The 12,500-nt window shown below is 37.2% G+C and overlaps 2 protein-coding genes across 3 annotated transcripts in view; one reads left to right on the top strand and one right to left on the bottom strand.

The window, feature by feature from the left end:
• Window positions 1-12,500, top strand: part of LOC137617229 (D-aspartate oxidase-like) — a 32,447-nt gene that overhangs the window by 7,731 nt on the left and 12,216 nt on the right. The window lies entirely within an intron of this gene.
• On the bottom strand, window positions 4,076-6,124 carry LOC137617679 (uncharacterized). Its single transcript, XM_068347679.1, has 2 exons — window positions 6,094-6,124; window positions 4,076-4,983 (listed from the first exon to the last, which is right to left on the bottom strand). Exons 1-2 carry the CDS (start codon window positions 6,122-6,124, stop codon window positions 4,076-4,078), a joined length of 939 nt encoding a protein of 312 aa, XP_068203780.1.

Genomic DNA, 12,500 nt, shown 5'->3' with positions numbered 1-12,500 from the left:
AATCAACAATCAACAACAACAACAACAACATTCAGCCATTTATAGTCCACTGCAGGACAAAGGCCTCAGACATGTCCTTATTCATGTTTAAAGATTGGCCAGCTTTCATCATCACGCTGGCCAGTGTGGATTGGTGATGGGGGAGACTTTAGTCTGATCGCCCACAGCAAACCAACCTAGTATGGGTGGTCCCGACTAGTACAGCTTTGTAGATCATAGTGATACAGAAACTCAGAAAGGGAATCAATAATCAATCATTGGCAAAATTTAGTAATCACACCTTGCATACCATCTGCTTTTCCTTTTTCAGATCTGCAACATTACATCCACACATCCATTATTATTATTATTATTATTATTATTATTATTATTATTATTATTATTATCATTATTATTATTATTATTATTAAACAACGCCCTAGTTGGAAAAGCAGGATGCTATAAGCCCAAGGGCTCCAACAAGGAAAAATAGCCCAGCGAGGAAAGGAAATAAGGAAATAAATAAACGATATGAGAAATAATGAACAATTAAAATAAAATATTTCAAACACAGTAACAACATTTAAACTATAAACAGACTTCTGTCAGCCTGTTCAATATAAAAACATTTGCTGCAAGTTTAAACTTTTGAAGTTCCACCGATTCAACTACTTGATTAGGAAGATCATTCCACTACTTGGTCACAGCTGGAATAAAACTTCTAGAATACTGTGTAGTATTAAGACTCATGGTGGAGAAGGCCTGACTATTAGAATTAACTGCCTAGTATTATGAACAGGATGGAACTGTCCAGGAAGATCTGAATGTAAAGGATGATCAAAATTATATAAAATCTTATGCAACATGCATAACGAACTAATTGAACGACGGTGACAGAGACTAATATCTACTTCAGGGAAAAAAGTTTAATATGCATCGTAAAGCAATTAATTTTTGTTTCAGCCAATTCTTTCACAATATGTGTCCAAATGTTAAAATGCTAAACAAATATTCCCTTTTCATTGTCAACAAACGGATAATGGTAATTACGAATATATAAACAAATGCTTCCATGATTCCCCTTAGGAAATAAAAGGCCTCTGCTTAGGAGATATTATTGGTAGAGCACTTAACTCACAGTTGCAAGATCCAGGACTTGCTTTCCTGTCTGCAACCCACTAGTTGACACAACTGTGATAAAACTTAATTTGAGCACAAGAATTCTCAACTCTTTAGGTGCAACCCCGTGAAAAGGGGAATAAGTCATGAAACTGAAAAAAAAATAATACATACAATCACATACTTATAAACTTAATTTTGCTTCAAAATGGCAATTAAATTTTGTTGAAATTAACAGCTTCCCAGTTTAAGATGATTTCAAAATTTCTTTACGACGATTAAGGCTGTACATCGCGATTATCCAACGAGCCGGTTTTGCAACAGACGTAAAGGTCACCCTTTAGAACTTAGCAACGTGGTCAGTCGACTTCATTAATTCCAGTATACTACACGAGAAGCTGAGGAGACGTCTGACAGCCGTATATTGTAGCAGGTAATGCTGTGTTTAGCAAAACAGAAACTATTAGCAAAGCTACCTGTGATACAAACTCGCTGACTTGTAAACACGCGACCAAAAACAATAATGTTAATTTTACCAAGTCCTGTTAAGTAACTAAAATTAGTTTTCTTTACAGCACTTCGTAAAATAAATAACATTGCTTTTGGTCACGTATTTAAGAGTCGCTAACATTTTCTCTTGCTAAACACACCGTGACTTGCCATAATGTACAGCTCTCAGACGTCCCCTTAGCTTTCCGTGAAGTGCACCGGAATTAATGAAGACAACTGTACATGTGCATGTTCCGTGCTTACCCAATCCTTCTTTTGTCAAAGATATAAAAATGTGGATTCCTACTCTTAAGATCTTCCATACCATAGGTTTCCATGTCTACAGAGACGAATGTAACCTTGACTTATTATTATTATTATTATTATTATTATTATTATTATTATTATTATTATTATTACTTACCAAGCTATATCCCTAGTTGGAAAAGCAGGATGCTGTAAGCGCAAGGGCTCAAACAGGGAAAATAGTCCTGTAAGGAAAAGAAATAAGCTAAAAGTAATTAACAATTAAAATAAAATATTTAAAAAAACAGTAACATAAAAATAAATCTTTCATTAGCAATAAAAATATACCAAATAAATTTCAAATTTTTGAGCCCTAACTTCGATATTTGTTGATTTTCCTCTATTCCCTTATTTCTTTTCGTTCGTTCATCGATTCGTTTGTACAGAGGTCCTACCACTACTTCGATTTGGGTCAAGTAGGATCTCTTTCCTCTACTGAGATGTCGAATCCTCTTGTTTAGTGCATAACATACTTCGACTTCTGTCAAACAAGTTCTCAGTTTTCGGGCTGTATGAGATTTTATACCAACTTGTTTCATAGTTTTTCAAAATGCAACGTTAATTGGTTACTTAAATTTGTTGCAAAATGCAACGTTGATTGGTTAACTAAATTTGTAGTAAACTGCAACGTTGATTGGTTATCTAAACTTGTTACAAAATGCAACGCTGATGGGTTATCTAAACTTGTTACAGAATGCAACGCTGATGGGTTACCTAAATTTGTTGCAAAATGAAACGTTGATTAGTTACCCAAATTTGTTACAAAAGGCAACGTTGATTTGTTACCTAAATTTGTTGCAAAATGCAACGTTGATTGGTTAACTAAATTTGTTGCCAAATGCAATGTTGATTGGTTATCTAAACTTGTTACAAAATGCAACGCTGATGAATTACTTAAATTTGTTGCAAAATGCAATGTTGATTGGTGAACTAAATTTGTTGTAAACTGCAACGTTGATTGGTTATCTAAACTTGTTACAGAATGCAACGCTGATGGGTTACCTAAATTTGTTGCAAAATGAAACGTTGATTAGTTACCCAAATTTGTTACAAAAGGCAACGTTGATTTGTTACCTAAATTTGTTGCAAAATGCAACGTTGATTGGTTAACTAAATTTGTTGCCAAATGCAATGTTGATTGGTTATCTAAACTTGTTACAAAATGCAACGCTGATGAATTACTTAAATTTGTTGCAAAATGCAATGTTGATTGGTGAACTAAATTTGTTGTAAACTGCAACGTTGATTGGTTATCTAAACTTGTTACAGAATGCAACGCTGATGGGTTACCTAAATTTGTTGCAAAATGAAACGTTGATTAGTTACCCAAATTTGTTACAAAAGGCAACGTTGATTTGTTACCTAAATTTGTTGCAAAATGCAACGTTGATTGGTTAACTAAATTTGTTGCCAAATGCAATGTTGATTGGTTATCTAAACTTGTTACAAAATGCAACGCTGATGAATTACTTAAATTTGTTGCAAAATGCAATGTTGATTGGTGAACTAAATTTGTTGTAAACTGCAACGTTGATTGGTTATCTAAACTTGTTACAGAATGCAACGCTGATGGGTTACCTAAATTTGTTGCAAAATGAAACGTTGATTAGTTACCCAAATTTGTTACAAAAGGCAACGTTGATTTGTTACCTAAATTTGTTGCAAAATGCAACGTTGATTGGTTAACTAAATTTGTTGCCAAATGCAATGTTGATTGGTTATCTAAACTTGTTACAAAATGCAACGCTGATGAATTACTTAAATTTGTTGCAAAATGCAATGTTGATTGGTGAACTAAATTTGTTGTAAACTGCAACGTTGATTGGTTATCTAAACTTGTTACAGAATGCAACGCTGATGGGTTACCTAAATTTGTTGCAAAATGAAACGTTGATTAGTTACCCAAATTTGTTACAAAAGGCAACGTTGATTTGTTACCTAAATTTGTTGTAAAATGCAACGTTGATTGGTGAACTAAATTTGTTGTAAACTGCAACGTTGATTGGTTATCTAAACTTGTTACAAAATGCAACGTCGATGGGTTACTTAAATTTGTTGCAAAATGCAACGTTGATTGGTTACCTAAATTTGTTGCAAAATGCAATGTTGATTGATTATCTAAACTTGTTACAAAATGCAACGTTGATGGGTTACCTAAATTTGTTGCAAAATGAAACGTTGATTAGTTACCTAAATTTGTTACAAAAGGCAACGTTGACTGGTTACCTAAATTTGTTGCAAAATGCAACGTTGATTGGTGAACTAAATTTGTTGTAAACTGCAACGTTGATTGGTTATCTAAACTTGTTACAAAATGCAACATTGATTGGTTACTTAAATTTGTTGCAAAATACAACGGTGATTGGTTCCCTAAATTTGTTGCAAAATGCAATGTTGATTGGTAATCTAAAATTGTTACAAAATGCAACGCTGATGAATTAATTAAATTTGTTGCAAAATGCAACATTGATTGGTTAACTAAATTTGTTGCCAAATGCAATGTTGATTGGTTATCTAAACTTGTTACAAAATGCAACGCTGATGAATTACTTAAATTTGTTGCAAAATGCAATGTTGATTGGTGAACTAAATTTGTTGTAAACTGCAACGTTGATTGGTTATCTAAACTTGTTACAAAATGCAACGCTGATGGGTTGCTTAAATTTGTTCCAAAATGCAACGTTGATTGGTTACCTAAATTTGTTACAAAAGGCAACGCTGATTGGTTACCTAAATTTGTTGTAAAATGCAACGTTGATTTGTTACCTAAATTTGTTGCAAAATGAAACGTTGATTGGTTACCTAAATTTGTTGCAAAATGCAACGTTGATTGGTTACCTAAATTTGTTGCAAAATGCAACGTTGATTGGTTACCTAAATTTGTTACAAAATGCAACGTTGACTGGTTACCTAAATTTGTTGCAAAATGCAACGTTGATTGGTTACCTAAATTTGTTACAAAATGCAACGTTGACTGGTTACCTAAATTTGTTGCAAAATGCAACGTTGATTGGTTACCTAAATTTGTTGCAAAATGCAACGTTGACTGGTTACCTAAATTTGTTGCAAAATGCAACGTTGATTGGTTACCTAAATTTGTTACAAAATGCAACGTTCATTGGTCCTATAAATTCACGTTACATAATCAGACTTATCTTGGCGTTTCATCTTTTTTTATCAGACGTCTTTTCCACTAGTTAATGTGGCTTCTCTGATAACCTTCAAGTTCAAAGCAGTTTTAATGTTTTTACCAATAAGGTCCCTAAGTACAAGCTAATTTTGTACCATGGTGGCAACCCACCCCACGCAGACGCAGATAAGAACCAGGTACGTACACAATCACTCCGAAGTTTTTTTTTTTTTTCAAGGAAAGTGCTAGTGTTTTTCCTGCAATGCATTGAACTGGGGTCACCTACTGTGAAAAGTGAGTTTGGAGCCACTGAATCCTCTATCTAATATTTATTAAAATTCCCTTTCTAAGCGGGGATAGCTTAACGTGGTGAAAGGGTTTATGAATCGACATGATCAGCAAAGCTGTAATAGGCAGAGACACCCATACTATGTTGGTTTACTATGAGCGATCAGACTAAAGTCTCCCATCATCACCAATCTGCAATGGCCAGCGTAGTGATGAAAACTGGCCAAACCCCAGACATAAATAAAAATATGCCTGAGGTCTCTGTCCAGCAGTGGACTAGAAACGGCTGCATTTGTTGTTGTTATTTAAATTAGGCCCCAAAACCAGTCTGCTTTAATACAAACGATGACCTTGATTTCTTGTCCTTCTTAGTGGGAGAATGATTCAGCATACTTCATATTGCACCGGAGGTTCCGAGTTGTGTTTAAAAAAGTTTGTTTATGTAGACACTTTTTTAATACATAAATCTGAAACAGATTTATAAATAACGGAAACATGAGTTTGAAGGTTGTGATTGACAGATCTTTTTGTGGAAGATAATATTGTACCTTATGAGGGAAGAGTAGACAAACTATATAAGAACGACAGAAAAATATATTAAAAAGGAACTACAGCTGGAATTAATTCGTGCTTGCATTGCATATCATAGCGCTATTTAAATAACTTGCATTAAAAAAAGGTAAAAATAGTTCTCTTATAGTTTGATTTAAATTGAGTTAATGTGCTGTGTCATTCTCAATGTCTGCGGGAGGTTATTCTGAGTAATAACTTATCTGATTTACAGATAAGAATCAGATCAGGTAATGACGTCATCGTATTCCAAGACTTTTTTTTTTTTTACTGTTTTTCTGGCATTGGATTTTTTTTTTTTTTGCTTTAATACACTCGGCCACACTATTCTATTTTGTTTCTCTTCCTCTTGTTATTTTAAAGTTTTTATCCTCTTGTTATTTTCAAGTTTTTATAGTTTATATATGAAAGATTTATTTTAATGTTATTATTGTTCTTAAACTTCTCTTGTAGTTTCTCCTTATTTCCTTTCCTCACTGGGCTATTTTCCCTGTTGGAGCCCTTGGGATTATAGCATCCTGCTTTTCCAACTAAGATTGTAGCTTAGCAAGTGATACTACTACTACTACTACTACTACTACTACTACTACTATTACTACTACTACTACTACTACTACTACTACTACCACCACTAATAATAATAATAATAATAATAAGAAAGGCATTTCTTTCATAACTCCAAAGCTTACTTTGAAGTTGGCATACGATGATCTTAAATCCGGCTGAAACCAGTTTTGAATTATTCACATAGATCAGTCATTTATATGTCAAGGATTTTCATCCATTATCTTCATTCCTATCATTTAATCTTCCTATTCTTAAGAAGCGAGTTCTTTATGGTGACCAAAGCTAGATTTAAAGGTCACGAATGGGAGAGGCAAGGGACAGTTAGCCCTAGAGACTGACCTTATCATCAGCCCCCAAGACCCCTCTTCACCAGTTAGCCCTAGAGACTGACCATAACATCAGCGCCCAAGACCCCTCTTCACCAGTTAGCCCTAGAGACTGACCATAACATCAGCGCCCAAGACCCCTCTTCACCAGTTAGCCCTAGAGATTGACCATAACATCAGCCCCCAAGACCCCTCTTCACCAGTTAGCCCTAGAGACTGACCATAACATCAGCGCCCAAGACCCCTCTTCACCAGTTAGCCCTAGAGACTGACCATAACATCAGCGCCCAAGACCCCTCTTCACCAGTTAGCCCTAGAGACTGACCATAACATCAGCCCCCAAGACCCCTCTTCACCAGTTAGCCCTAGAGACTGACCATAACATCAGCCCCCAAGACCCCTCTTCACCAGTTAGCCCTAGAGACTGACCATAACATCAGCGCCCAAGACCCCTCTTCACCAGTTAGCCCTAGAGACTGACCATAACATCAGCGCCCAAGACCCCTCTTCACCAGTTAGCCCTAGAGACTGACCATAACATCAGCGCCCAAGACCCCTCTTCACCAGTTAGCCCTAGAGACTGACCATAACATCAGCGCCCAAGACCCCTCTTCACCAGTTAGCCCTAGAGACTGACCATAACATCAGCGCCCAAGACCCCTCTTCACCAGTTAGCCCTAGAGACTGACCATAACATCAGCCCCCAAGACCCCTCTTCACCAGTTAGCCCTAGAGACTGACCATAACATCAGCGCCCAAGACCCCTCTTCACCAGTTAGCCCTAGAGACTGACCATAACATCAGCGCCCAAGACCCCTCTTCACCAGTTAGCCCTAGAGACTGACCATAACATCAGCCCCCAAGACCCCTCTTCACCAGTTAGCCCTAGAGACTGACCATAACATCAGCGCCCAAGACCCCTCTTCACCAGTTAGCCCTAGAGACTGACCATAACATCAGCGCCCAAGACCCCTCTTCACCAGTTAGCCCTAGAGACTGACCATAACATCAGCCCCCAAGACCCCTCTTCACCAGTTAGCCCTAGAGATTGACCATAACATCAGCGCCCAAGACCCCTCTTCACCAGTTAGCCCTAGAGACTGACCATAACATCAGCGCCCAAGACCCCTCTTCACCAGTTAGCCCTAGAGATTGACCATAACATCAGCCCCCAAGACCCCTCTTCACCAGTTAGCCCTAGAGATTGACCATAACATCAGCGCCCAAGACCCCTCTTCACCAGTTAGCCCTAGAGACTGACCATAACATCAGCGCCCAAGACCCCTCTTCACCAGTTAGCCCTAGAGATTGACCATAACATCAGCGCCCAAGACCCCTCTTCACCAGTTAGCCCTAGAGATTGACCATAACATCAGCGCCCAAGACCCCTCTTCACCAGTTAGCCCTAGAGATTGACCATAACATCAGCGCCCAAGACCCCTCTTCACCAGTTAGCCCTAGAGATTGACCATAACATCAGCCCCCAAGACCCCTCTTCACCAGTTAGCCCTAGAGACTGACCATAACATCAGCGCCCAAGACCCCTCTTCACCAGTTAGCCCTAGAGACTGACCATAACATCAGCGCCCAAGACCCCTCTTCACCAGTTAGCCCTAGAGATTGACCATAACATCAGCCCCCAAGACCCCTCTTCACCAGTTAGCCCTAGAGACTGACCATAACATCAGCGCCCAAGACCCCTCTTCACCAGTTAGCCCTAGAGACTGACCATAACATCAGCGCCCAAGACCCCTCTTCACCAGTTAGCCCTAGAGACTGACCATAACATCAGCGCCCAAGACCCCTCTTCACCAGTTAGCCCTAGAGACTGACCATAACATCAGCGCCCAAGACCCCTCTTCACCAGTTAGCCCTAGAGACTGACCATAACATCAGCGCCCAAGACCCCTCTTCACCAGTTAGCCCTAGAGACTGACCATAACATCAGCGCCCAAGACCCCTCTTCACCAGTTAGCCCTAGAGACTGACCATAACATCAGCGCCCAAGACCCCTCTTCACCAGTTAGCCCTAGAGACTGACCATAACATCAGCGCCCAAGACCCCTCTTCACCAGTTAGCCCTAGAGACTGACCATAACATCAGCGCCCAAGACCCCTCTTCACCAGTTAGCCCTAGAGACTGACCATAACATCAGCGCCCAAGACCCCTCTTCACCAGTTAGCCCTAGAGACTGACCATAACATCAGCGCCCAAGACCCCTCTTCACCAGTTAGCCCTAGAGATTGACCATAACATCAGCCCCCAAGACCCCTCTTCACCAGTTAGCCCTAGAGATTGACCATAACATCAGCGCCCAAGACCCCTCTTCACCAGTTAGCCCTAGAGACTGACCATAACATCAGCGCTCAAGACCCCTCACCATCCAAGGTAGGACCAGGGAGAGCCAAGCAATGGCTGCTGATGACTCAGCAGGTAGACCTGGATGCTCCCAAATCCCCCTTCCTTAGCACACAAGGATGGTGAGGTTGCAGACACTACAAAAAACAATCGAACTTGAGCGGGACTCTAAACCCAGTCTGGGGATCACCAGGCAGGGACGTTTCCAATAAGCCACCACAACTCAAAATGAAAAGTCATTAAATCATCGCTCTTTTCATTACTGAATGATTAATGTATTAGCTTGTGTCACATCAACTATGGCTATAGACGTCAGAAATGTTGTTTTTTTATGATGAAAATTATGCACAGTAAAATCGGATACATATCCCATCATTCGGAATGAGTCCAATCTCATGTGGTTACTGCATAACATTCTTTAACAGATAAGTAATTTAATTTGTTTTATCCTACTGGATAAATTGATAAGTGGATAACAATTTGCCCAGCGTCGCAATATTCAATCAGTGATCAGCTTGTCTTAGTGAGACGATAAAAGTATCAAGGTCATCATAAATTGCGGCTTTGTAAACATTCAGTCTGTTGGAGATAAAACAATGTAAATCAGAGAGCTGAAAGATGAAGAATGTTTTGATATATTAGTGATAGTTGAAGCATCGTTTGATGATCTTGATAAGGTTAAGATAGCTGTAATAAATTCTAATGGATACGGTTAAGATAGCTGAAATAAATTCTAATGGATACGGTTAAGATAGCTGAAACAAATTCTAATGGATACGGTTAAGATAGCTGAAATAAATTCTAATGGATACGGTTAAGATAGCTGTAATAAATTCTAATGGATACGGTTAAGATAGCTGAAATAAATTCTAATGGATACGGTTAAGATAGCTGAAATAAATTCTAATGGATACGGTTAAGATAGCTGTAATAAATTCTAATGGATACGGTTAAGATAGCTGTAATAAATTCTAATGGATACGGTTAAGATAGCTGTAATAAATTCTAATGGATACGGTTAAGAGAGCTGAAACAAATTCTAATGGATACGGTTAAGAGAGCTGAAATAAATTCTAATGGATACGGTTAAGAGAGCTGAAATAAATTCTAATGGATACGGTTAAGATAGCTGAAATAAATTCTAATGGATACGGTTAAGAGAGCTGAAATAAATTCTAATGGATACGGTTAAGATAGCTGAAACAAATTCTAATGGATACGGTTAAGAGAGCTGAAACAAATTCTAATGGATACGGTTAAGATAGCTGAAGTAAATTCTAATGGATACGATTAAGATAGCTGTAATAAATTCTAATGGATACGGTTAAGATAGCTGTAATAAATTCTAATGGATACGGTTAAGATAGCTGTAATAAATTCTAATGGATACGGTTAAGAGAGCTGAAATAAATTCTAATGGATACGGTTAAGATAGCTGAAACAAATTCTAATGGATACGGTTAAGAGAGCTGAAACAAATTCTAATGGATACGGTTAAGATAGCTGAAGTAAATTCTAATGGATACGATTAAGATAGCTGTAATAAATTCTAATGGATACGGTTAAGATAGCTGTAATAAATTCTAATGGATACGGTTAAGATAGCTGTAATAAATTCTAATGGATACGGTTAAGAGAGCTGAAATAAATTCTAATGGATACGGTTAAGATAGCTGAAACAAATTCTAATGGATACGGTTAAGAGAGCTGAAATAAATTCTAATGGATACGGTTAAGATAGCTGTAATAAATTCTAATGGATACGGTTAAGATAGCTGAAATAAATTCTAATGGATACGGTTAAGAGAGCTGAAATAAATTCTAATGGATACGGTTAAGAGAGCTGAAACAAATTCTAATGGATACGGTTAAGATAGCTGAAACAAATTCTAATGGATACGGTTAAGATAGCTGAAGTAAATTCTAATGGATACGATTAAGATAGCTGTAATAAATTCTAATGGATACGGTTAAGATAGCTGTAATAAATTCTAATGGATACGGTTAAGATAGCTGTAATAAATTCTAATGGATACGGTTAAGATAGCTGAAATAAATTCTAATGGATACGGTTAAGATAGCTGAAATAAATTCTAATGGATACGGTTAAGATAGCTGAAATAAATTCTAATGGATACGGTTAAGATAGCTGTAATAAATTCTAATGGATACGATTAAGATAGCTGTAATAAATTCTAATGGATACGGTTAAGATAGCTGAAATAAATTCTAATGGATACGGTTAAGATAGCTGAAATAAATTCTAATGGATACGGTTAAGATAGCTGAAATAAATTCTAATGGATACGGTTAAGAGAGCTGAAACAAATTCTAATGGATACGGTTAAGAGAGCTGAAATAAATTCTAATGGATACGGTTAAGAGAGCTGAAATAAATTCTAATGGATACGGTTAAGAGAGCTGAAACAAATTCTAATGGATACGGTTAAGAGAGCTGAAACAAATTCTAATGGATACGGTTAAGAGAGCTGAAACAAATTCTAATGGATACGGTTAAGAGAGCTGAAATAAATTTGAATGGATACGGTTAAGAGAGCTGAAATAAATTCTAATGGATACGGTTAAGAGAGCTGTAATAAATTCTAATGGATACGGTTAAGAGAGCTGAAATAAATTCTAATGGATACGGTTAAGAGAGCTGAAATAAATTCTAATGGATACGGTTAAGAGAGCTGAAACAAATTCTAATGGATACGGTTAAGAGAGCTGAAACAAATTCTAATGGATACGGTTAAGAGAGCTGAAACAAATTCTAATGGATACGGTTAAGAGAGCTGAAACAAATTCTAATGGATACGGTTAAGAGAGCTGAAATAAATTTGAATGGATACGGTTAAGAGAGCTGAAATAAATTCTAATGGATACGGTTAAGATAGCTGAAATAAATTCTAATGGATACGGTTAAGAGAGCTGAAACAAATTCTAATGGATACGGTTAAGAGAGCTGAAATAAATTCTAATGGATACGGTTAAGAGAGCTGAAATAAATTCTAATGGATACGGTTAAGAGAGCTGAAACAAATTCTAATGGATACGGTTAAGAGAGCTGAAACAAATTCTAATGGATACGGTTAAGAGAGCTGAAACAAATTCTAATGGATACGGTTAAGAGAGCTGAAATAAATTTGAATGGATACGGTTAAGAGAGCTGAAATAAATTCTAATGGATACGGTTAAGATAGCTGAAATCATTCTAATACATATACTTGCTTTCATATTAAGATAGAAGCGAATTGAACTTTTTGTTCTCAAAGGTTAGATAGCAGAGAGAACTGTCGTAACCAGTTTTAGATATATTGAAGTAAATTTTATATATAAAAATATCTTTTGTAGTGATTTAAAAACC

This window comes from Palaemon carinicauda, chromosome 23 (genome assembly GCF_036898095.1).
Source record: "Palaemon carinicauda isolate YSFRI2023 chromosome 23, ASM3689809v2, whole genome shotgun sequence".
Taxonomy (NCBI): Eukaryota; Metazoa; Arthropoda; class Malacostraca; order Decapoda; family Palaemonidae; genus Palaemon; species Palaemon carinicauda.
This window is presented reverse-complemented; position numbering and strand designations above follow the sequence as displayed.